The following is a 27,382-nucleotide window of genomic DNA, read 5'->3' on the forward strand; positions in this document are numbered from 1 at the left end:
AAAAATCTTAATAAAAGGCAACCAACATTGCCCTAATTTTCTGTAAAAATTACCTCTCTTCTTCCTACCTTCCTTTTCCCTGTGAATGGTAACTTTTATAGCATATTAACACACAAAGATATTTATATCAGTTTTACTAAAGTTGGCCTTTTAAATGACTGTTTTTTTCCCAATACACTGTATTTATCAAAAGGCACCAAGATTAAACTCCTAAATAGTTTCAGAATTTTTGTTCCTTTTTAGCTTCCTCTAGAATGATTTTCCTCAAAATAGGGTAACTCTAAGAACCAAATGAAAATGAATGATACGACATAGTAACTTGAAACTTGCACCATCCAAAAGCTATAAATATATTAATAGGTATCTTGAACTTTTCATTTAGGACAAGAAGTCAGAATAACTTTCTGAACATAAACATAAAAATAGAGAACATTTATTATAACAGTAGGAAAACTCCTAAGCTTATAGTGACAATGTATTAAATCTTACATACTAACACAGCCAAAAGCATTAGAAATTCACTGCCAGATATTCTGATGCATTATTCTGAAAACATGTCTGATACATACCACTAACATATAAGAAAGTATGGCATTTATTTCACAGGGAGAAGGTAAGTTTCATCACAAAAACAGATTTACTGGATTTCAGCTCTGATTACGTTTTAGATATATATTTCAAAGATAAAAAAGGAAAACAAGATTCACCCTTAAAATAAAAAAGTCTTTATATATATATATATATACTCCATTATTAATACTCTTTATGCTCTAACAACATAAAACATTCAGAAACTTTTGAACTCTAGAAATTTTGACCAGTTAACCTATTTGGACTTAACATATTCTAAATTCCCTTCTGAGAATCACATTAATGTTTTCAGTTCATCAGTCCAGTATGGATGGAGCAATCCTATTTCTTTTTTTTCTTCTTTGGTGGTTCATCCTCAGAGCTGCTATCTGTGCTGGCGCTGCTGCTACTGGAAGAGCTGGAATCTGAGTCTGAGTCAGAGGATGAGGAAGAGCTTGTGGAGGAGGCAGAAGAGGATGAACTGGAGGAGCTTTCATCAGTGTCACTGTCCTCTGAGGAGGATGAGGTAGATGTTTCTTCACTCTCTGATGAAGAATCACTGGCGGAGCTGTCACTGCTATTGCTACTGGAACTGGTTACACTCTTAGACCTATTAGACAATGAACAGTTATGTGCATGGGAAGCTGACATGTAATAGAATGTTTAAAAGCATGTTTACAAGCAATTTCATATGAATATTATGTATATGTATATACTGAAGCTTTGTTATCATGTTATCCCTAGATTTCATGCTTTTGGGATTGCCTAACTGTTGTAACCTCCCCCTCTCCCTCCCAACAAAGTCTTTTCTTGCGTGTGTGTCAGGAAGATTAGCCCTGAGCTAACATCCGTTGCCAATCCTCCTCTTTTTGCTGAGGAAGATTGGCCCTGGGCTAACATCCGGGCCCATCTTCGTCTACTTTATGTGTGTATATATATACACAAATACACGCCTGCCATAGCATGGCTTTATAAATGGTATGTAGGTCCGCACCCGGGATCTGGGCCTGGGAACCCCGGGCCGCTGAAGCGCAGTGTGCAAACTTAACCACTACACCACTGGGCTGGCCCCAAGGTCTTTTACTTCAGCATTTTAACTCTCTTGGATGGAGTTCAAGATAAATTTACCTACTATGTTATGCTCCAGTGAATAATGTTAGAATAAAATTGTAGTATAACAATTGGATTTATTTATATCTCATGTGGAGTGGTCAATGTTTCATAATCTTAACTACTTTAGACCAGATATAGCTGGTCAATAATTTCTTACCAGTTTAATAACATTTTCTATTTTAAGCCAAGAGAAATTACTATTTTCAGGTATAAGGACTGTGGGAAGTTGGAGAAAAAGGAGAAATGAAGGCAATAAATTCCAGACAGGTAAAGAGAAAAATGTATCAGAAAATAGGATGATATTTAATCATGAATTACAACAAGAGACTTGAGATCCAAATCTCATAACTATTATTTTAAAATCACTCTTCCCATCCCTCCAACTAGTATCATATATTATCTATATAACACTCCTCAAGCCACACATACCTTTTTTTCTTGGTCTTTCTTTCTACATTAGTTTCTCCAATGCTGATAAACATGAGGGGGGAAAAAAAGCTCCTGTTAATAGAGTGATTATACATAGCTTAGATAAACCCTTCTGCTATCCCCAAAACTGTTTTACATTGGAGAAACACTTTGTCTTTTATAACATGTACTCAGAGTCCAGCATTTCTTGTTATAACCAAGTGGAAAGTTTCCTATTGTAGGCTGTATATGGGATATGCAGTCAACTTAACCAGCACTTAAGGAAGACAGATGTTATCAACTGTATCTTAGAAGCCAGGTAAGTTAGCAGTTAAGATGACTCAATGCATCAGTTTGGTTCTTTTTTAGTTTTTTGTGTACGTGTGAGGAAGATTAGCCCTGAGCTAAGATCCTTGCCCATCCTCTTTTTGCTGAGGAAGATTGGACCTGGGCTAACATCCGTGCCCATCTTCCTCTACTTTATATGGGATGCCACCACAGCATGGCTTGACAAGTGGTGTGTCGGTCCGCACCCGGGATCCGAACATGCAAACCCCGGGCCCCTCTTTTTCAGTTTTGAACTTAGGTTGACATAGCTAAATCAACTACTTACTGAACAACAGAACAAAGCAAGTAATAGCACAACAACAGCTGTAATTTATAATTTGAGCTTCCAGAGTCTTATTATAAATGGCCGTTTCATATAAAAAGAAAAGCAATCTTTAATTTAAAATAACCATTTCTTTTTTTTTTGCATGTCCCCCAAATGTTCAGTTATTTACTGTTTAAAAAACAGAGACTTAATATTTCAAGACTGTGTTCCCTCACATTATTTATAAGGAACAAATTCTGGTGGTTTTTGAATGAATATACAAATGGCTTGCTGCTCTATTTCTGCCAAACAACATGTATACTAAATCAGGTTTTCAAATTACAGAATTACTTCTCTTACTATATTACTGTCCTGTAAATTTAATATTTTTATATTCTGGACTTCTCCATATTTCATAGATAATGCTTCTATCCTTATTTCCTGAGTCTTCGAATATAAATGTGTATGTATGTGAAGTTGTCTTACACAATGGAATTACTTACTGAATTGTCATTTTGGGGGTTAAATAAGTGGTAGAAGTACATTTATTAAGTCACACCACAAGAATTCATGATCACTGAAATTCATACACTTCCATTGTTTTATCACTGTTTTATCACAAAAAATCAGCAGTCTTTGTCCAACAGAGCCATATCTAAAATGCATGAAGTAGGGCTGGCCCCGTGGCTTAGCGGTTAATGCAGCGCTCTGCTGCTGGCGGCCCAGGTTCGGATCCCGGGCGCGCACCGACGCACCGCTTCTCCGGCCATGCTGAGGCCGCGTCCCACATACAGCAACTAGAAGGATGTGCAGCTGTGACCTACAACTATCTGCTGGGGCTTTGGGGGAAAAAAATAAATAAATAAAATTATTAAAAAAAACAACAAAAAAAGAAAATTCATTAAAAAAAAAATGCATGAAGTTCTGTGTATTTTTAAGACCAAGATACTTTTGTATAATACAGAAAAACAAAAGTAAATGTTGGAATTAAATTATTCATAACTCTTATATTTTATTCTTTAGGACAGAGAAGTCTTCAAACATTTTTTTTGCTTACATTCCTAATAAAAGAATTTTGAAAAACTCTGTTTTCCCCTTATACTTTTTTATTCTAAGTTTTAATATGTGCAAAGCGTACAGTCTCTAGCATATTATATATATTGATATTTTAAAAAGAAAATTGTTATATCACTTTGGTCATTGTATCTAATGGAAAGTAAATGACACAATAATTTGATACCTACCATAATGCACTTAAAAAAACATATTAACAATTTTATCTTTTTTTTTTTTAAGGAAGATTGGCCCTGTGCTAACATCTGTTGCCAATCTTCTTCTTTTTTTTTTTTCTTTTTTCTCCCTAAAGCCCCAGTACATAGTTGTGTATCATAGTTGTAGAGTTGTAGCTCTGCTATGTGGGATGCTGCCTCAGCATGGCTTGATGAGTGGTAAGTAGGTCCACGCCCAGGATCCGAACAAGGGAACCCCCGGCTGCCAAAGTGGAATGCGCAAACTTAACCACTACGCCACCAGGCCAGCCCCTGAACAATCTTATCTTTAACAGTTGATACTTTTACATTGCCCTTCCTCCTCTTTGAACTTGTACTTTTATTCTGCTTTCTGCACTGAATGTAACCTAATATATTTCTATGCCTGAAAATTTTAGTGATCACTTGTGATACTTCTCTGCAATAAAAATATAGATATAATTTGAAATTGTATCTTTTAATTACCTGTGATCATAAGGCTTTAAGTGTTTAAAAATTCTGAATTGAGTTACCTTTACCATTATTACCATACAATTGATTAAAATGATGTAAAAATATACTATAAATTTTAATAACCATCATACATAAAAATAATTTTATTGGAAACACATCTCTTAATGATGTCGATTTTTTTTTCTAGTTTATGTATCCATGGATCTTAGACTGTGACAAGGTTCAGCATTACTTCAATTCCTATATATATATATATATTTTTTTTTCTGAGGAGATCAGCCCTGTGCTAACATCTGCCAATCCTCCTCTTTTTTTGCTGAGGAAGACTGGCCCTGGGCTAACATCCATGCCCATCTTCCTCCACTTTATATGGGACGCCGCCACAGCATGGCTTGCCAAGCAGTCCGTTGGTGTGTGCCCAGGATCCGAACCGGCAAACCCTGGGCCGCCGCAGCGGAGTGCGCGCACTTAACTGCTTGCTCCACTGGGCCGGCCCTCAATTCCTATATTTAATTTTAATAGATTTAACCCTCAGAAACCTTGTTAACCTAAATAGGTAGATGAGAATAGAAAGAGTTTTGTTGCAGCAATGTCATTCAACTCTTTGAATTTCTCCCATGTTATATTCCACAAATTACATAATGATGTATCATTAAAATATATTTTTAAATTAACAACTTAATTAGCTCCTCCTTCAATTTTGCTGGGAAAAAAAATTTACATAAGAATTTGCTGCCAATAATTAAGAGTCATTCACTTCCTTAGTACAAACACCAGTATTTTGAAAAATCTCTAGCTTTTTACACATGAGGACAATACACCAAGGTAAGATTATAGAGATAGATGAGAGATATGCCTTTCCTTTGTGAAATTAGAGAAAGGCTGTTGGGAGAAAGGGGAAGTGTAAAAGAAGAACCAGTAGGCAAGTTCTTGGCAGATTTATTTTTGAAAAAAGTATACATGAATGTTGATGATCTAGAAATTGACTATCCATCTATTCCTACATAACCCTTGAAAAGCCTTTTATGTCCACGAATCGGAAGACTGCTGCCTTGCAAGTCCAGATGTTTAGGATACTATTAAATAGCTAACAGTCCTCATGAAGATGCTGCTTCTAATCTGTAGCACTAAGTAGACCCAACACCTTCCTATTTCAGTTTCTCTAAAACATGTATATTTACTTATTTCATAGGAATTTTAAAAGTTTTATTCAAAGGACATAAAAGGGTAAATAATAATTTTCCAGTTTCCCCCCTACCCAGCTTTCCTTCTAGAAAGGAACCACTATTATCAATCATTTATATTTCCAAAAAATCCCATTATTCTTTTTTTCTTCTTCTTTAACATAAATGATAACATATTATATACACTGTTCTCTACCTGTTTGGATACTCAATATAAGTATCTCGGATACTTATCTTGGATATCTTTCCATATCAGCTCATATACTCTACCTCAGTATTCTGCTGCCATTTCATTGGCAATTGAGGCAATAAAGCAAAACGATTAAGAGCATAGACTCTGGAGACAGGCTGGTTGGTTTAACACTTAACTTTTCCACTTACTAGCTGTGTGACACTGAGCAAGTTACTGAATCTCGCCATGCCTCAGTTTCTTCCAAAATAAAATGGGGATGATAACAGTACCTACCTTAACAGTATAGATGTGATGCTTAAATAAGCTAATACTTGTAAAGAGCTTAGTACAGTGCCTGGCATATAGTAAGCACTCATTAAATATTAGCTGGTATTATAATCTAAATCTGGATAACCACCATGAGACATTTAGTCCCTTAATAAGTTCTATAAATATAAATAAAAAAGATTCCTTTGGATACTATATGTAAACTTACCTTTGTTGTAATAATAATCTGTTTTCTTTTTCTTTTAAAGCTTTCTTTAGTTCTGCTGTCCTTGAAGGCCTATGTAGGTATTTTCTTTTTCCTGTGCATTCATAAGTCCAATGTCCAAATTCCAAGCATTTCTGACATCTTACGTGTTGCTTATTTGCTTCACTACAGAGCAAAAAATAGAATACAGACCTTAAAATTTTGACTTGACATTTTTTGCCCTGAAAAGCATAAATAATGTAAAGTGTAAAACGATGTTTACTTTTAAGGTGAACTCAAAAATAAACATCGTTTTACACTTTAAATTGTTTATGTTAGATTTAATCACAAGGCAGTATAGTCAGTGGTGAACAGCACATGGACACTAGATAGAATTGAGTTCAAATCTTCATTCCTCAATTCCATTCCAGTAATGGCAGATTAGGTAACTCAGAGCAACTCTTCAGCTCAGAACTAGAAAAGACAGTCAAAACATTTTTAATAGTCTGCTTGCAGCATTAGAAAACTAACAAAGGGGTAAAGAATAACCAAGCCAAGGGGGCTGGCCCAGTGGCGCAAGTAGTTAAGTGTGCACGCTCTGCTGCAGCGGCCTGGGGTTTGCTGGTTCGGATCCCGGGCATGCACCGACGCACCGCTTGTCAAGCCATGCTATGGCAGCGTCCCATATAAAAGTGGAGGCAGATGGGCACGGATGTTAGCCCAGGGCCAGTCTTCCTCAGCAAAAAGAGGAGGATTGGCAGATGCTAGCCCAAGGCTGATGTTCCTCATCAAAAAAATAAAAAAAAAAAAAAAAAACCAAGCCAAGATATGGAAGAAGATGGTAACCCAGAATGGTTAGCCCTGTATTTAAGTCAACTCTTGTGCTGAGGGTGTTTGCCTAATTCAAGAGGGTAAGTATCACCTCACAACAAGCTAGGGAGACAAACTTTGTATCCACAGAGGACTCTGAAGGGCTATACCCTAAGAATAAACCAACCACACACGGAGCGCAGACCAGTTTCCAGCCATCTAGGAGACTAAGAAAAAAATCTCAATCCCTGAAATTGGATTAAGACACAGCAAGTGAAGAAAAATAGGTGAAAGAATTGGAAAAGAAATAAAATTGTCATTCCTCATTGACAATATACTGATAAAGAATTTTGAAATAATTATAGTTCATAAGCAAGTTTAGCAAAGTTTTAGATTGAGGTCAGCAAATTTTGTATTTAAAGAGTCAGATAGTAAATATTGTAGGCTTTGCAGACCAAGAGGCAAAATTGAAGATACTGTGTAAGTACTTACATAACAAGAGAGAAAACAAATTTCCACAAATATTTTATTAAGGAAAATATTTCACATAAAAGAGGTTTACTAATGAGAAGAATGGAATTCTTTTCTGGAGGATAACATTTCACTCAATTGAGGTTCAAAGTTAGTGTTCCCTATCATCAAACTGATCATATACATATATATATATATATATATATATATATATAACATTCTTAGCTCGCAAGCCTACAAGAACAAGCAGTAGGCAGGATTCAGTGGACTACGGTTTGCCAAACTATGTATTAGATATTAAGATCAACACATAAAAATCAATTGAGTTTCTATATAACAAAATCAGTTAAAATGAAATTTTAAAAGGTGATATTTATAATATCCTGAAAAATACCAAAGACCTAGAAATAATCAAAGAAAATATGCTTAAGACTTCTATGCATAAAACAAACATTACTAACGGAAATTAAACATCTAAAAAAAAATCTGGGGCCCGGCCCCGTGGCTTAGCAGTTAAGTGCGCACGCTCTGCCCAGGTTTGGATCTCGGGCACGCACGGACCCACAGCTTGTCTGGCCATCCTCAGGCGGCATCCCACATACAGCAACTAGAAGGATGTACAACTATGACATATAACTATCTACTGGGGCTTTGGGGAGAAAAAGGGAAAAAAAGGAGGAAGATTGGCAATAGATGTTAGCTCAGGGCCGGTCTTCCTCAGCAAAAAGAGGAGGATTGGCATGGATGTTAGTTCAGGGCTGATCTTCCTCACAAAAAAAAAAAAAAATCTAAAAAAGTAGCTAAATAGAGGGATATACCATGTTCATAGATTGGAAGCCTCAATATTGTAAAAATGTCCATTCTCCCCCAGCTCATCAGTGCTAATCAAAATCCCAACATGTTTTTGTCTGTTTGTTTGGTGTGGAACTGGACAAACATTCTAAAATGTATATGGAAATTCAAAAAGCCAGGAATAGCCAAAATACTCTTGTAAAGGAACAAGTAGGGAAGACTTAGATTAAAACACACTGATTTATGATAAAGCTATAATAATTAAGAATGTGAGATTAGAGCAAAGATATACAAATAAGCCAATGGAACAGAATAGAATGTCTAGAAATAAACTAATGTATATATGAACACTTAATTTATGACAACCATGGCACTAGAGAGCAGTGGGAGAAAGAACAGATTATAAATGGTGCAGGGACAACTGCTTATGCACATGGAAAAAATAAGACTTAACCTCTACTTTCCACTATATGCAAACATTGATTACAGATCTGGACAAACAAGAAAGGTTTTAGAAGATAGTATTTTAAAAAGTGACATATTTGAGTTAGGAATTCCTCTTTTTTTGTTTATTTGTTTGCTGAGGAAGATTCGCCCTAAGCTAACATCTGTTGCCAGTCTTCCTCTATTTTGTTTGTCAGCTGCTGCCACAGCACGGCAACTCATAGACAAGTGGTGTAGGTCCTCCCCGGGAACCAAACCAGCGCCTCCGAAGCAGAGCACGCCAAACTTAACCACTAGGCCACTGGGGCTGGCCCAGGAATTCTTAAAAAACAAAAACAAAACACTAATCATAAAGAAAAGATTGATAAGTTAGACTATACTAAAATTAAGAATTTCTACTCATCAAAATGTACTATGAAGAGAGTAAAAAGGGAAGCCAAAAAGTGGGAGAAGATATTTGCAACATATATAACCAATGGTCTCATCTCTAGAGTATACAAAGAACTCTTACGAACCAATAAGAAAATGATGAATAGAAAAATAAGATGAAGTGGAAACTGGAAAGATAGTATAAAAATAGGATTGGGAAATATAAATGAACAATAAATATATGAAAAAGTGCTCATTACTAATCAAAGAAAAGCAAATTACAACCCCAGTAAGATACCACTAGACACCCACCAGAAAGACTAAAATTAAAAACTGGCAATAGCAAATGTTAGCAAGGATATATAGCAAGAGGAACACTCATCCATTGCTGGTACTAATGCAAACTGGTACAACCATTTTCAAAAACATTTACTATAATTGAAGAGATGCATACTCTGTGATCCAGCAATTCCACTTGTAGGTATTTATGCAATAGAAATCCATGCACAACTATACCAGATAACATGTATAAGAATATTGCTTTCCTTTATGTAGCTTTTAAAAATTTTGAAACAATCACAACCTTACAGAAAAGCTGAAAGTACAGTTCAAACAAATTGAAGTCTTGTGTCACCTGACAGGAATACAGTGAGAAGAACACAGCATGTTTCTGTTATATTCCTGCCAAAGGTGCATGATGTTCACTACTGATGATGTTCACTTTGATCCCTCGATTAAGGAAAGTCTACCAGAGTTTGCCATTGTAAAGTTACTTTTTGTCCTTTTGTAATTGCGGTGGTTTTAGATTATGTCCACAAATGCTTTGATACTCCTCACTTCAAGAGGTGGAGCCTAATTCCCCTCCCCTTGAGTGTGGCTTAGACTTAGTGACTTGCTTCTAACTGACAGGATAAAGCAGAATGATGAAGTGTGACTTCGAAGATTAGGTCACGTATGAAGACACTCAAGCAGCCTCTAGACAGCCCCATGTGGTGAGGAACTGAGGCCTCCTGCCAACATCGCTGTGAATGAGTCTAGGGCTGGTCAAGCCTTCAGATGACTGCAGCCCCTGGCAACATCCTGACCACAACCACAGGGGAAAGCCTGAGTCAAAACCACTCAGCTAAATCACTCTTGAATTCCTGACCCACAGAAACTGTGAGATAATGTTTATTGTTAGAAGCCACTAAGTTCTGGGGTAATTTGTTACACAACTGTAATTGATAACTAACATAGTAATTAATAAGTATTTTGTGGGTTGCTACGTGAAAGTACATAAATATCCTGCTCATTATATTTTTAGTTCATTTATTCACCTATCAGCATGAACTCATATTTTTCTATTTTATTCAATGATTTATAATCCATTACCATGATTTATTTTGATGCTCAGATTGACATACATTTGGTCAGCGGGACTCTTTTCATGCTGGATTCTGTATTCTTTTGACGTGGCTCCTTCATTCTTTGAGCATCTCCTTACTGATTGGTACAATAAAAAATTCCAAGCTCATCTCATACTTTCCCTGTCCCCGTCTGAAATCAGCCTGATGCTATTTACAGTCAAGATTGGGGTACACGTGTGCTCACTGTTACTGGGATGCTGCTGTTCCCAGGTATTCTCAGTGGACAGAACTAGGGAACACACACACATATCCATGTATTAAACATACACATTTACATCTATAATTAATTATGTATTTTGAAAACCAGGAATTCATAGCAATACCTTTAATTCCTATCCAACTTCACAAGGCTTACTCTACTTTTTTCCTTCTCCATACTTCCTTCTTCAGTGAGAAATCTGGCTCCCATTATCCTTAACAGATTTACTCACTTGGTCCATTCTTCTTATGTAACCAATTGCCCACTGCTGCCACTGCTGCCCCCTCCCCCATACAGACGCTCTCTTTACTCCACTTGGGATCTGATGCTCTGCCCTTTGCTCCCCCGCCCCCATGTGTACATGTTCCTCACCCTGCTTGGGCTCTAACTCCTCCTGCCATGCCAGTCCCCCTCACGTGGACACATTTCTCTTTCTACTTAGTCTCTCACATCCCATACCAAATTACACCTCTCCTCCTCTATATGAATATTCTTCCCACTAGGGGGACAACTTGTGCTAAACTGCCCCCGTGTGGACACCGCCCTCATCCTGCTTGGGATACGACACTGTGCACTGGACCTTCCCCCCGACTAGATACCCTCCGCACCCTGTTGACTCTGCAGGCCAGTTCATGCCCCTATGTGCATGCCCTCCTTATCCTACCTCAGCTCTAATATTCCAATGCAAGGTTAACCCTATGCATGGACATCTACCCTGCTCTACACCACCTAATGGAAATAACATCAAAGTAGAATGGATAATTTGTGGTATAGAATATAGCGGAGGAGGTGACGTCAGCATCATGGCGGAGTGAGCTTTCCCGTGAATTCTTCCCCCACAAAATACAACAAAAGTAACAGCCACAGACCAACAACGGAATCCCAGACAGTCAAAAGCTGGAGCGGAGGGATCCACACTGCCGCACATCTGAGAGCGGAACGTGCTGGGCCCCCGGAGGAAGTGGGGAGAGGTAAGGAGAACTCTGCTCCCTCCCCATCAGATCAGCGATCCCGGTCCGCGCGGCTCCCAGAGAGGGGGGAGGGGCGGCCCTCGGCGGGAAACTGTAGCTCTTCGGGCTCTCTCAGCCAGTGGGAAACTCCCGCACAGAGGGCTCAGAGGAGCCACAGGGCTACCATCAACATCTGAGCAACCCAGAGAGCGGATAAAGAGGGGCAAACGAGAAGCCTCCCACGTCAGGGACCCAGAGGGCAAAAGAGAGAGCTCCCCCCTCCCCGCAACCCGGAGTCTGCAGCTCGACCAGATCTAGCGGTCCGAGGCAGACCTGAATAAACTGGACTGGACCCGTGGATCGCAGTGGGGAAAAGAAACAAAACAAAACAAAACAAAACTGCGGATCGCAGCAGAAAAACTGGGGCAGAGCGCAGGGGGCTTAGACTACACAGCCCTTTACCACCACACAGTGGCGGCAGGTGGAAATTGCAACCAGAGACTTCCAGGATGAGGAAAATCAAAAGCAACACAGGAACCACAATGCAAAAATATATGAAATCACCAGACCAGAAACAAAATGACAAGCACCCAGAAATCAACCCCGAAGACACAGAAATCCATAAACTAAATGACAGAGATTTCAAAATAGCTATCATAAAAACACTCAACGAAATACGAGACAACACAGACAAACAATTAAATGAGATTAGGAGTTTCTTCACAAAAGAGATTGAAATCATAAAGAAAAACCTATCAGGGCTGATGGAGATGAAGAACACAATGGAGGAGATAAAGGAGAATCTGGAATCTTTAAAGAACAGAGCTGACAATATGGAGGAAAGAATTAGTACTTTAGAGGATAGGAATACAGATATACTCCAGATGGAAGAAGAGAGAGAACTAAGACTAAAAAGAAATGAAGAAAGACTCCGAGAAATATCGGACTCTATTAGAAAATGTAACATAAGAATTATAGGTATTCCTGAGGGAGAGGAGAGGGAAAGAGGAACAGAGAGCCTATTCAAGGAAATAATAGCTGAAAATTTCCCAAATCTGGGGAAGGAGCAGGAAATACCAGTAAGCGAAGCCAACAGGACTCCTATATATATTAACAGACAAAGGCCTTCACCACGACACCTAGTGGTAAGGCTAGCCAGGGTCAACGACAAAGAAACAATATTAAGGGCAGCTAGACAAAAACAAAAAATAACGTACAAAGGAACTCCCATCAGGCTCTCAGCGGATTTCTCAACAGAAACTTTTCAGGCTAGAAGAGACTGGAATGATATATTCAAAATACTAAAAGACAAAAACTTTCAGCCAAGAATACTCTATCCAGCAAAAATATCCTTCAAATATGATGGAGAAATAGTAACTCTCCCAGATAAACAAAAGCTAAGGGAGTTCATGGCCACGAGACCGCCACTACAAGAAATACTCAAGAAGGCCCTCAGGCCTGAAAACAAGAAGAGAAAGGGAACACAAAGCTTGGAGTAAGGAGAAAAGTAGGTAGACAAAATCAGAGAAATAGTAGATCTTTACCGGAATAGGTTAGCAACCACTTAAATACTAAAATCAAAGATCAAAGGAAGAAATTCACCAAAAATAAATTTAACCTCATCACTGTAAACACACAGCCACAACACAAGATAGAATAAGGTATAACAAGAGCAACTTAGAAGGGGAAGAGGAAAGTGACTGAATTGACTTAGTATAAGGAAATAGGAGGCTATCAGATAATGGACTATCTCATACAGAAGATTTTTCGCCCAAACCTCAAGGTAACCACTAAACAAATAATCAAATTAAAACCACATATGATAAACAAAGAGAAAACTAGAAGAATCGTAAGACAGAACAACCAAAATGAATTGGCAGTCCAAAACAAATGGGACAAGAAACAAAGGAAATGCAAAAGAACCAGAAAATAAGTGACAAAACAGCAACATTCAACCCTCATATTTCAATAATTACCCTAAATGTAAATGGATTGAACTCTCCAATCAAAAGATAGAGTGGCAGGATGGATTAAAAAGCAAGACCCAACAATATGCTGCCTTCAGGAAACACATCTTAGCACTAAAGACAAGCAAAGGCTCAGAGTGAAAGGATGGAAGACAATACTCCAAGCTAATGGCAAACAAAAGAAAGCAGGTGTTGCCATACTCATATCAGACAAAGTAGACTTCAAGATAAAACAGGTTAAGAAAGACAAAGAAGGGAAATATATAATGATAAAAGGGACACTCCATCAAGAAGACATATCACTTATAAATATATATGCACCCAACATAGGAGCACCAATGTACATAAAACAACTATTAACAAACCTAAAAGGAGAAATCAACAACAACACAATAATAGTAGGGGATCTTAACACCCCACTTACAGCAATGGATAGATCATCCAGACAAAAAGTTAATAAAGAAATATTAGACTTAAATGAAAAACTGGACGAGATGGACCTAGTAGACATATACAGAGCACTCCATCCAAAAACAGCTGACTACACATTCTTCTCAAGCGCGCATGGAACATTCTCTAGGATAGACCATATGTTGGGAAACAAAGCAAGCCTCAATAAATTTAAGAAGATTGAAATCATAACAAGCATCTTTTCAGACCATAAGGCTATGAAACTGGAAATGAACCAGGAAAAAAAAACTGGGAAAGTGACAAAAATGTGGAGATTAAACAACATGCTACTGAACAACCAATGGATCATTGATGAAATTAAAGGAGAAATCAAAAACTATCTGGAAACAAACGAAAATGATAACATGCCATATCAAACCATATGGGACGCAGCAAAAGCGGTCCTGAGAGGGAAACTCATAGCGATACAAGCCCACCTTAACAAACAAGAAAAAGCCCTAATAGGCAACCTTAAATTACACCTAACAGAACTAGAAAAAGAAGAACAAACAAAGCCCAAAGCCAGCAGAAGGAGAGAAATAATAAAAATCAGAGCAGAAATAAATGATATTGAGACCAAAAAAACAGTAGAAAGGATTAATGAAACAAAGAGTTGGTTCTTCGAGAAGATAAACAAAATAGACAAACCCTTAGCCAGGCTAACTAAGAAAAAAAGAGAAAAGGCTCAAGTAAATAAAATTAGAAATGAAAGAGGAGAAATTACAACGGATACCATGGAAATACAGAGGATTATAAGAGAATACTATGAGAAATTATATGCCAACAAATTGGACAATCTAGAAGAAATGGATAAATTCTTAGACTTATACAACCTCCCAAAATTGAACCAAGAAGAAATGGAGAATCTGAATAGACCAATCACAAGTAAAGAGATTGAAATAGTAATCAAAAACCTCCCAAAAAATAAAAGTCCAGGACCAGATGGCTTCTCCAGTGAATTTTACCAAACATTCAAAGAAGATTTAATACCCATCCTCCTCAAACTATTCCAAAAAATAGAGGAAGATGGAACACTTCCTGAATCATTCTATGAGGCCAACATCACCCTGATACCAAAACCAGACAAAGACAACACAAAGAAAGAAAATTACAGGCCAATATCGCTGATGAACATTGATGCAAAAATCCTCAACAAAATATTGGCAAACCGAATACAACAATATATTAAAAAGATCATACACCATGATCAAGTGGGATTTATACCAGAGACGCAGGGATGGTTCAACATCCGCAAATCAATCAACGTGATACATCACATCAACAAAACAAAGAATAAAAACCACATGATCGTCTCAATAGACGCAGAGAAGGCATTTGACAAGATACAACATCCATTTATGATAAAAACTCTCAATAAAATGGGAATAGAAGGAAAGTACCTCAACATAATAAAGGCCATATATGACAAACCCATAGCTAACATCATACTCAACGGGGAAAGACTGAAAGCCATTCCTCTGAGAACAGGAACGAGGCAGGGCTGCCCACTCTCACCACTCCTGTTCAACATAGTACTGGAGGTTTTGGCCAGAGCAATTAGGCAAGAAAAAGGAATAAAAGGAATCCAAATAGGTAACGAAGAAGTGAAACTCTCACTATTTGCAGATGACATGATTGTATATATAGAAAACCCTAAAGAATCTGTTGGAAAACTGTTAGAAACAATCAACAACTACAGCAAAGTTGCAGGGTACAAAATCAATCTACAAAAATCAGTTGCATTTCTATATGCTAATAATGAACTAACAGAAAGAGAGCTCAAAAAGATAATACCATTTACAATTGCATCAAAAAGAATAAAATACCTAGGAATAAATCTTACCAAGGAGGTGAAGGACCTATACAATGAGAACTACAAGACATTATTGAGGGAAATCTACGATGACATAAAGAAATGGAAAGATATCCCATGCACGTGGATTGGAAGAATAAACATAGTTAAAATGTCTATATTACCTAAAGCAATCTACAGATTCAATGCAATCCCAATCAGAATCCCAATGACATTCTTCACAGAAATAGAAAAAAGAATACTAAAATTTATATGGGGCAACAAAAGACCCCGAATAGCTAAAGAAATCCTAAAGAAAAAGAACAAAGCAGGAGGCATCACAATTCCTGACTTCAAAACATACTACAAAGCAATAGTAATCAAAACAGCATGGTACTGGTACAAAAACAGACACACAGATCAATGGAACAGAATTGAAAGCCCAGAAATAAAACCACACATATACGGACAGCTAATTTTCGACAAAGGTGCTAAGGACATGCAATGGAGAAAGGAAAGTCTCTTCAATAAATGGTGTTGGGAAAACTGGACAGCCACATGCAAAAGAATGAAAGTGGACCATGTGCTATCGCCATTCACAAAAATTAACTCAAAATGGATCAAAGACCTGAAGGTGAGACCTGAAACTATAAAACTCATAGAAGAAAATATAGGCAACACACTATTTGACATTGGGTTTAAAGGAATCTTTTCGGATGACATGCCTACCCAGACTAGGGAAACTAAAGAAAAAATAAACAAGTGGGACTTTATCAGACTAAAGAGCTTTTATAAGACAAATGAAATCAGAATCAAGATGAACAAACAACCAACCAGCTGGGAGAGAATATTTGCAAAACATACATCTGACAAGGGGTTGATCTCCATAATATATAAAGAACTCACACAATTGAACAACAAAAAAACAAACAACCCGATCAAAAAATGGGCAGAGGAAATGAACAGACACTTCTCCAAGGAAGATATACAGATGGCCAATAGGCACATGAAAAGATGCTCAACATCACTAATCATCAGGGAAATGCAAATCAAAACAACACTAAGATACCACCTCACGCCCGTTAGAATGGCTATAATCACCAAGACAAAAAACAACAAATGTTGGAGAGGATGTGGAGAAACAGGAACCCTCATACACAGCTGGTGGGAATGCAAATTGGTGCAGCCTCTATGGAAAACGGTATGGAGATTCCTCAAAGAATTAAAAATAGAGATGCCCTATGATCCAGCCATCCCACTACTGGGAATCTATCCAACGCACCTGAAATCAACAATCCAAAGAGGCTTATGCACCCCTATGTTCATTGCAGCATTATTCACCATAGCCAAGAAGTGGAAGCAACCTAAGTGTCCCTCGACTGACGATTGGATTAAGAAAATGTGGTATATATATACAATGGAATACTACTCAGCCATAAAAAAAGACAAAATCGTCCCATTTGCAACAACATGGATGGGCCTGGAGCGTATTATGTTAAGTGAAATAAGCCAGAAAGAGAAAGACAAACACTGTATGATCTCACTCATATGTGGAATATAAACCAACACATGGACAGAGAAAACTGGACTGTGGTTACCCGGGAAGTGGGGGTGGGGGGTGGGCACAAGGGGTGAAGGGAGTCATATATGGGGTGATGGACAAACAAAAATGTACAACCCAAAATTTCACAATGTTAGAAACCATTAAAATATCAATAAAAATCAAAAAAAAAAAAAAAAAAAAAAGAATATAGCGGAATACTTCATAATAATAAAAATGAACAACTACAGCTTAATTTAACTTAGACGGATCTTTAGACATAAGAAGCCAGACTCAAAGGAAGCCATATTGTCTGATTCTGTATCAAGTTCAAAGACAGGCAAAACTAAACTCTAGTGCACAGTTAGACGGCAAAAGTATAAAGAGAGCAAGGAAGTAATTACCACAAATGTTAGGATAGTAGTTACCTTCAGGAAAGAGAGAGGAGGGGCCGGCCCCGTGGCGGAGCAGTTAAGCGCCTGCGCTCTGCTGCTGGCGGCCCAGGCCAGATCCGGGGCGCGCACAGATGCACAGCTTGTCAAGCCATGCTGTGGCGGCATCCCACATAAAGTGGAGGAAGATGGGCATGGATGTTAGCCCAGGGCCAGTCTTCCTCAGCAAAAAGAGGAGGATTGGCATAGATGTTAGCTCGGGGCTGATCTTCCTCACCAGAAAAAAAAAAGGAAAGAGGAAGGAGGTTGTGACTGGGAAAGCGCCTTGGGAGCTTCTGGTATATTGGCAATTTTTTAGTACTTGATCTGGGTGGTGGTTACATGGGATGTTCTCTTTATAATATTTTATTTATTAAGTGGCAGTATGTTGTTTGAACTTTTCTGTACATGTGTTATACTTCACAATAATGAAAGTTATTAAAACTCTTAGCTTTTTCACTATATAGCTATAGGCTCTTTACTAAGTTGATTCTTGAACCTCAGTTTCCTCTTCTAAAAAATGTGATAATATCTATGTCACTAGGTTATTGTGAGAATTAGAGGAGAGATCATAACTATGCCTTATACATACTGTGTGCCAAGAATTTAGCTAAGTACTATTTATGCATAATCACATTCAATCCCCGTAACAACCCAATGAATTTGAGAGCAATATCCCCATTCTATAGACTGGGATGTGTGTACAGCAAGTAGTAAGACATCTGGCATAAAATAATACACAAATAAATGGGAGTTATTATGATCAATCCACATATTAGGCTAACCAATAATTTGGACTAATGACAAATTTAAATTTTCTCAAAACACGGTTGCATGATGAGATGCTGCATTCTTATATTGACCTAGAGCAGTCGTCTTTTTCACCCCTGGAGAACACATAATTTATATTTAGTAAATGTTTGTAAAATGAGTGTTGAAATAGGAAAGGGTTTAAGAGAACATATATTGTTTATAGTTGGCTTTTCATTAATTAAATCCTGCATTGTGGGCCAGATTCCATAATCTTGACAATAATTTATTTTTAGCATTTATCCAAAATTTAAGCCAAATGTACTTTGAAGAACTAATGTTTCAGGTAAGGAACTAAGCCCATTTCAGCATATATAGTATTAATAGATAATAAAAAAGAGTTAGCTTTTTGCCTAGTACTAATTCTTAAATTTCAGCAAACAACTGCCAGAACCACAATTATAACTTCAGAGCTTATCTGAGTATGTAATATTGTAGCCAATTTTTAAGAGCATCGATAACAAAACACTCTATGGACTTAATACTAGCTTTTCAGGCAAAAAAACCCCACAACAACCCACTAACACATTTAATATATACACAATTATAATATGCACCCAAGAAAGCCAGCCCTGATGGCCTAGTGGTTCAAGTTAGGTGCTCACCGCTTCAGCGGCCCAGGTTCGCTTCCTGGTCATAGAACCACACCACCCATCTGTCAGTTGCCAGGCTGTGGCGGCAGCTCACGTAGAAGAACTACAAGGACTTACAACTAGAATATACAACTATGTACTAGGGCTTTGGGAGGAAAAAAAAAAAGAGGAAGATTGGCAAAAGATGTTAGCTCAGGGTGAATCTTCCCCTGCAAAAAAATAATACATATATCTGCATCCCAGAAATAATAGATTCATAAACATTAAAGGATAATTTTTAAAAATGTAAAATCATGACTCTCATACAAATATAAAATGAACACAAGTCAAAGGTTTATTTAATCATTAATGAGGGAACTAGTAAAATGTTGCAACTGCTTCAAAAGAGAATTCAAACAACAGACAAATATAGGCAATCAGGAATGATGAAATGAATTTATAAATAGTTAAAAACTGGTCAACAGCCACAGGGCAAGAGTCAATTGTACCATATTTTTATGGGTAAGAATCTTTTCTATCAGCTTCCTACAACTCACCAAATTATAAAACAGCTCAAAGACAACAAGGCACAGGCCGTCACAGTCACCCAGCCAGGAAGAGTAGGCTAGACAAGACACTTAGTAACATTTTTTTTGAAACCTATTTCAAAGCCTTTCACAATATTTCCTAACAATGAAAATATGCAGGGGAAGCCTCTCAGAATCAAGGAAATAAAGACTTCTTCTCCAACTCATAGGTTGTTTTCCTAATATTAAAAAACTTGTAACTTGGGATCCCAGTCATTAAAAATATTATCTATCAGACACTGTGGAGTTCGTTTTTTGTTGTTATAAATAGAACATTCACAAATATCTAAAGCCCACCTACGATTAATAAATTTTATAGATATTTTCTAAATATTAATTAATCACCCCTAAAGATATTTATCTTCCATATAGATTACTGAATGAGACAGACCTATAATTTCAAAATAAATAAGATTACCATTTCTTTCTACCCAAATGGATGCCCTATTCAAATAATATTCCTTTTCTATATCCTAAGCTAAAGCTTAAGGAAGTGTTTTCATGGTACGGGCTTTTTATGTGAAATGAACTTCTCTGATACCTGAAATGTTAGGACATGCCTGCCATACTGGCAAAGTTGTTTTTTAAGCTTATTGTTGGCAAAGGTGAAGAATGGGCACTCTGTATATGGTAAGATATACAGTCTTAACTGCTGGTAGGAATCTAAGTTGCACAAACTTTCTGAAGGGCCATTTGGTAACATGCAACAAAAATCTTAAAAACGTACACACCAAAAAAACCCAAGAAAGATAATATAAATGATTATCTCCCTAGAAAATCCTTATGAATGCAAAATAGAGCTACTAGAACAAATAAATGAGTTTAGTAAGGTCGCAGGATACGAGGTCAATATACAAAAGTCAACTGTATTTCAATGTACTAGCAACAATCAGAAATTGAAATACCGGCCCCCCCCCCCTAAAAAACAGGGGCTGGCCCCATGACCTAGTTAAGTTTGGCGTGCTCCGCTTCAGCAGCCTGGGTTCAGTTCCCCGGGTGGACCTACACCACTTGTTGGCAGCCATGCTGTGGCAGTGACCCACATACAAAATAGAGGAAGGTTGGCACAGATGTTAGCTCAGGGTGAAACTTCCTCAAGCAAAAATAGGAAGATTGGCAACAGATGTTAGCTCAGGGTGAATCTTCCTCAGCAAAAAATAGACAAATAAAAAAAAAACAATACTATTACAATACCTAGGGACTGTAACACTGGTGAGAGAAAGTAAAGACCTAAAAAAATGGAGAGATATACATACTCACGGGTCAGAAAATTCAATATTGTTAAGATATCAATTTTTCAAAAGTTGACCTACAAATTCAATGCAATTCCAAGTGAAATCTCAGCAGGCTCTTTCGTAGAAACTGATTACCTGATCCTAAAATTCATATGGAAACACAAAGAATCTAGAATAGTCAAAACAACTGTGAAAAGGAACAAAATTAGAGGACTAACACTACCTGATTTCAAGACTTATTATAAAGCTACACTTATCATGATAGCGGGGTATTTACATAAATAGATCAATGAAACAATAAAATCAAGAACAGACCCACACACATATATGGACAGCTGTTTTTTGACAAAGATGCAAAAGAAATTCAGTAGAGAAAAATATCTTTTCAACTACTGGTACTGGAACAATTGGACAGCCATATGCAAAAAGATGAACTTTGAAAAACAGTTTGGCAGTTTCTCATAAAGTTAAATATAAACTTACTATATGATCCAGCAATCCCACTCTTAGGTATTTACCCAAGAGAAAGGAAAACTTATATTTAGACAAAAATCTATACACAAATGTTTATAGCAGTTTTATTCTTAATAACCAAAATCTGGAAACAATCACAATGTCATTCAACTGGTGAATGGATAAACAAGCCGTCATAACCATACAATGGAATACTATTAGCAATAACACAAAAAAAGAATGCACTATTGACACATGCAAGAACTTGGATGGATCTCAAAGGCATTATCTAAGGAAAAGAAGCTGGACTCAAAAGGCTGATTCTATTCACACGACATTCTGGAAAGGTAAAATTACAGTGACAGAAAAAGATCAGTGGTTGCCAGAGACTGAGGCTGGGGTAAGGGCTGCCTTACAAAGAGTCACAAAGAAATTTTTTAGGTGATGGAATTGTTCTGTATCTTGATTTTAGTGGTGGTTATATGACTATACATATTTGTCAGAACTCATAAAAACGTACATTAAGGGCCAGCCCCGTGGCTTAGTGGTTAAGTGCGCGCGCTCCGCTGCTGGCGGCCGGGTTCAGATCCCGGGTGCGCACCGACGCACCGCTTCTCCGGCCACGCTGAGGCTGCGTCCCACATACAGCAACTAGAAGGCTGTGGAACTATGACATACAACTATCTACTGGGGCTTTGGGGGAAAAAAAATAAAAATAAATAAAAAAATTAAAAAAAAAAATGTACATTAAAAAGCATGAATTTTGCTACACACAAATAAAACCTCAATAACCTGACTTTAGAAAAATGTCCCCATCATCTGACCTAGAAATAATAATGAATACATGCAAAATTTTAGTTGTAGAAATATTTATTATAGGAAGTACAATATGGTTTATAAGAGTAAACTTAACTATCCCATAACAAAGGAAATGGCCAAAAAATTATTGTATATCCATAAAGAACACTATGAGGCCATTTAAAATGTTAAATATGGCCTAAAAGGTTATACAGTAAAATGTAAACAATGATTATCGTTGGGGTAGGATTATAATACTTTTTTCCTTATCTATATTTTCTAACTTTTCTACATTGAACATGGATTGCTTGTGAAATCATAAAACAAATTTTTTTGTGTGTGTGAGGAAGATCAGCCCTGAGCTAACATCTGTCACCAATCCTCCTCTTTTTTGCTGAGGAAGACTGGCCCTGGGCTAATATTCGTGCCCATCTTCCTCCACTTTATATGGGACGCTGCCACAGCATGGCTTGACAAGCGGTGCATTGGTGCGCGCCTGGGATCGAACCCGCGGCCACCGCAGCTGAGTGCACGCACCCAACCGCTACGCCACCAGGCCGGCCCCCACAAAACAAATTTTAAAGGACATTTTTCAAAAGAACATATAACTAAGGAATACAGAAGAGTGGTAAAGGCCTATAAGAGAAAAATCTAAAAGCCTCCTGCCAAAATGAGCTGAGACTAGTGAAAAATATCAAGAACGTTGAAAATTGTTTTTATTTTGTTGTTTTAGTTGCATTTAAAGCACAAAGAATCAAAAAAGGGATAGGCTCACTCTTTGGGGTGCTAGGCCAAACAGTCCACCAATGTTGTCATTACACAGGCTAAGGCAGCAAGCAGGACTATTTTTATTTTGCTTCAGTCTTAACTCAAACACAATTATATGCAGAATGAGAAGAGTGGAACTGAAGCTCAAGATACTTGAGGAATGGGTAACAGAGCCCTTATCCACTCAACGTGTTTAAGTCACATGGCCCAGGTGATTGCTTGCTGACATACCAGAGATTTTCCAGGTGAGTCCGCTGTACTGCTGCTGGTAATCTGAGGAAATCTGGCAAACAGGAGTGGTGCTGAAAGACTAAAAGTAGGCAAACGCTGTTTTGATTTTCAAAGGGGGAGACGGGTAGATTCCACAAACTAGACCAGTGAACTTGACAGCTACCCCAGGCAAAATTCTGGCTGTATTTATTAAATCCATTCAGAAAGAAAAGCCATGCTCACTAGGTATGAAATCATGACAGACTAATACCCTTATTGCCTTTGGGTGTTTGTATTTCAATAAGGCATCTTGGAAAGTCTCTCACAATATCCTTGTGAACAAAACAGAACAATTAGGTAAATCAGTTGAACATCATGAACAATGAGTGCTGTTTAATGGGTTCAGGTAAATATATAGAGAGGTATCTAGTGACAGGCTGCAGGGTTTGGTCTTGTTCAACATTTTTATAAATGACTTGGATGAGGACACAGATGTGCATATTTATCAAACGTGCAGTTGACACAAAGCTGAGAGGGATAGCTAATATGACGGATGATGAAATCAGGATCCAAAAAAGTCTTGACAGGCTGGAAATTAGTGTCGAATCTAACAAGATGAAATTTAACAAGGGTAAAAGTAAGTCGGACACAAGTCCAGAAAACCAATACAAATACAAGACCGGGGAAGCTTGACTTGAGGGCAATTCAAGTGGAAAACACTTAGGGTTTTTAACTGACAGAAATTATAGCTTAGGTCAAAAGCTGGGACGTTAGAAGGCAGCAGGTTTAGCTTCATCAATATTATTTTCCTTTCAGCTCAATATAAACTTTTTGATAAATTTGGAAAATGAAACAGGCTACTTCAGGAGGTATGTCCTTACTGGAGGTCTTCTAGCCAAAGTTAGATATTACTCTGGATACTGAAGAGAGAGCAGTAGAATCCAGCAGAGGGTTTAGCAGAAGAAACGACCCCAGATAGTACCAAGATTCTACAATCTACTCACATATGAGTAGATGTAATTACAATTTAAAAAGTGAAAATAATCTCATTTCGATTGATTTAAAGTTAAGTGCCTGAAAGATCTGCTGAATGGGGAGTTCAAATTTAAGCTCTCTCTTTTTTTCTTTTATTTCCCTCTTTCCTCTATTAGTCCAAAGACTTAAAAAGAATGACAATAGTGCTTTCTCATTTCCCATAACTTAAAAAGTTTAAAATTTATTATTACGGAAGTAATATATACTCCTTATAAATAAAATTAAACCTTTTTGATGAATATAAAATGAAAAGTAAGGCCAGCCCTGGTGGTCTAGTGGTTAAGGTCGGCATGCTCCACTTCAGCAGCCTGGGCTCGGTTCCCGGGCATGGGCCTTACACCACTCTGTTAGCAGCCATGCTGTGCTGGTGGCCCACATACTAAAAAATAGAGGCAGACTGGCACAGATGTTAGCTCAGGGCGAATCTTCCTCAGCAAAAAGAAAGAAAGAAAGAAAGAAAAGTAAAGTCTCCTCTTCTGTTTCCCCCCCCCCCCCAGATATTCCCAAACTCTCCTGGACTCCCCTAGCCTCTAAAGGCCCTCCCTCTCTGACTCCCTAGGGACTTATATAGTCTGTATACCATGACACTTTTTATTATACACCATATGTTTTCTTCCCAACAAGATCAGAAGCTCCTAACGCTAAGATTTGTCTTTTACTTCTGTGTAGCTCCTGTACCAAATACAGGCAGATTGCAGAAACGGAACACCTGTTCAACTTTCTAAGACTTACAAAACAAGAAATGGTGCGATATTCTTTAGGTGCTAAAAGTCTCACTTTCACTTCATATTTACAGTGCACATTGGTTGGTTCTGCCAATCCAGCATTCATGACCTCCTCTGACCTACCCACCCAGCTCATCATTGGTTTATAGAGATCCATTCAATTGTGCTGGGAAGAGAACTAGATCTAAGTCAATCAGAGCTTCACAATCTCACAGACATGGTTTAGGGTTGGGCATGTAACCCAATCTAGATCAATGAGATGCCATCAACCTGAAGCTGAGGGGATATACAGGATCCTAGATACTGCAGCCATCCTGGGACCAAAGGAGTAAATCTATCTAAGTATGGAACCAACACCCAAAAGGGCAAATCTGAAAGTTAGACCGTGGTGACGTCATTTAGCATGCCCATTAAGTATTATCATCACTCCATTCTTGATCTCAGAACTGTCTGACTTCAAAGCCTTCTTCCTCCACCAAGCATACTACTCTGACCCCAAGTCTTTATCCTTATGCTCAACAAATTCTCCTCATCAGGCATGAGAGGTAGAGTGGAATGGAGCGAGAAGAGAAGGAACACGGATCTTAAGATAAAAAATATAAATATAAAAAGAAATATAACATACATATATATGCTAGCAGACTGTGAGCAATATATTATAGGCGTGTAAATGGTGATGATATGAAATGCTGAGAGAATGAAAAAGTGACAGACATTGTTTGGGTGTACAGGTTGGCAGAAGAAAAAAGGCTTTATAAGAAAGGGGCATCTGAGATGACTACCACATTATCTGACCACAGCAAACTTCTGTGCCACTCTCTCACTCATTAGCCACAATAGCCATCTTTCAGTTCTTAAAAACTAGGCTCTTTCCTGCCTCAAAGCAATTATGCCACTGTCTGGATGCTCTTTCCCCAAATCCTCTCATGACTGGCTTTCTCACACTTTTGATCTCTGTTCAAATGCCACCTCTTCAGAGATGCCTTTCCAGTCCAACCAACTTAACTTGGGCCTTTCATTTTTTCCATCACCTCTTATTTCCTTCAAAGCTCTTATCACCAACTGGATTTACTTAAAATGTTTAGTTTACCGATTCTTTCCACCACTAGAACGTAAGCTCCCTGAAAGCAGGAATTATGTCTTGAACACCTCTTTTTCTTTAGATCCCAATTCTGGCAGGAAGCAGCAGGCAATGAATAAATTAATATTTATTGAAGAAAACGAATGGTAGAAAGTGAGACTACAGCTTGTGAGAAAAATCGGCGTTGTAGTCGGGCTGTTCCCGAGGAACAGGCGAGAGGAAGTGGGTAGGAAAAGCCAGCGGGGCTGGAGGTTGCTTAGGGAGCTGAAGGTTTACGTCGGCGAGAGTCGGGGGTGTCGGATCAGGGCTTCAGTCTTCTCTTGGCTACGAATGGGGTGGCCAGGTGGGTGGCAGAGGGGCATAAACCACTTACGGACCAACTCCTGGGCGTCCCCTTCGTGAGAACCAAACGCGAGGCTTTCTTCAGACACCCCCTAGATCCTGCACCGCGGACCTTACGCAGCCGTAGTTCACGAAATCGCTACCCCATGGGCACCAAACTTATCGCCCGGGCCCGAGCCCGAGCCCCTTAGGAGCAGGCAACTTGCGAGAAAAAACGGCCACCCTCTGCCGCTCCCTACTGAGGATCCCACGCCGGCCCGGCATCCCGGCGCCCGTTCACCCGCCGGCTGACGCGCTTCTCCCCGCCCCCAGCCCGCCCCGCAGCCCGACTCCGGCCCTCACTTACGCTCGTCTCCGGGCTATGAGCCGATGCATGGGAGTCGCCATGTTAGCGCGGCTGAGGCCTGCCGCGCTGCATGCTGGGAAACCCCTCGGTGGGGGCGGGGGCTTCGAACCCGCCGGCCACAGGCGTGGGCGGAGCCTGGCCGGCGTCTCGGGCCTTCGGGACAACCTTTGGGGCTAGTAATGGGTGGGAGGCTGGGGTGTTGTGTCTGCTGTGTGGGTCTCTAGGTTGAGGAAGAGAAGTGAGGCCATTTGTCCAGCCTGTACAGGGTTTTGAAGGATGGGTACGCGTAAATTGAGTGGAGAGGCAGAGAAAAACATTCTCAAGTGAGGGAAGTATATATATTTTATGAATATATAGTCATATATATATGAATAAAACTGTGCAGTGTTCAGAAAACTAGAAGTAGTCTGGAGAGCAAAATAAAAAGGAATCAGTTGGGGCCAGCCAGGTGGCATAGTGGTTAAGTTCGCACACTCTGCTTCAGCCGCCTCCGGTTGGCAGGCCCAGATCCAGGGCACGGACCTATGCCCTGCTTATCAAGCCATGCTGTGGCAGACGTCCCACATA

At 38.6% G+C, this 27,382-nt stretch overlaps 1 protein-coding gene across 3 annotated transcripts; it reads right to left on the reverse strand.

Annotated features, from left to right (window-relative positions):
* Positions 1-413: 413 nt before the first annotated feature.
* ZCCHC10 (zinc finger CCHC-type containing 10) lies at positions 414-26,875 on the reverse strand. 3 transcript variants are annotated; one of them, XM_058540341.1, is made up of 4 exons: positions 26,816-26,875; positions 6,257-6,418; positions 2,113-2,154; positions 414-1,180 (listed from the first exon to the last, which is right to left on the reverse strand). In XM_058540341.1, the coding sequence occupies exons 1-4, from the start codon at positions 26,854-26,856 to the stop codon at positions 913-915; spliced, it is 513 nt and encodes a 170-aa protein (XP_058396324.1). In that variant the 5' UTR covers positions 26,857-26,875; the 3' UTR covers positions 414-912. The 3 variants fall into 3 exon arrangements, with proteins under 3 accessions (XP_058396324.1, XP_058396321.1, XP_058396328.1); XM_058540338.1 differs by having other exon boundaries at positions 2,113-2,184; XM_058540345.1 differs by lacking the exon at positions 2,113-2,154.
* Positions 26,876-27,382: the final 507 nt, after the last annotated feature.

This window comes from Diceros bicornis, chromosome 1, assembly GCF_020826845.1.
Source record: "Diceros bicornis minor isolate mBicDic1 chromosome 1, mDicBic1.mat.cur, whole genome shotgun sequence".
Taxonomy (NCBI): Eukaryota; Metazoa; Chordata; class Mammalia; order Perissodactyla; family Rhinocerotidae; genus Diceros; species Diceros bicornis.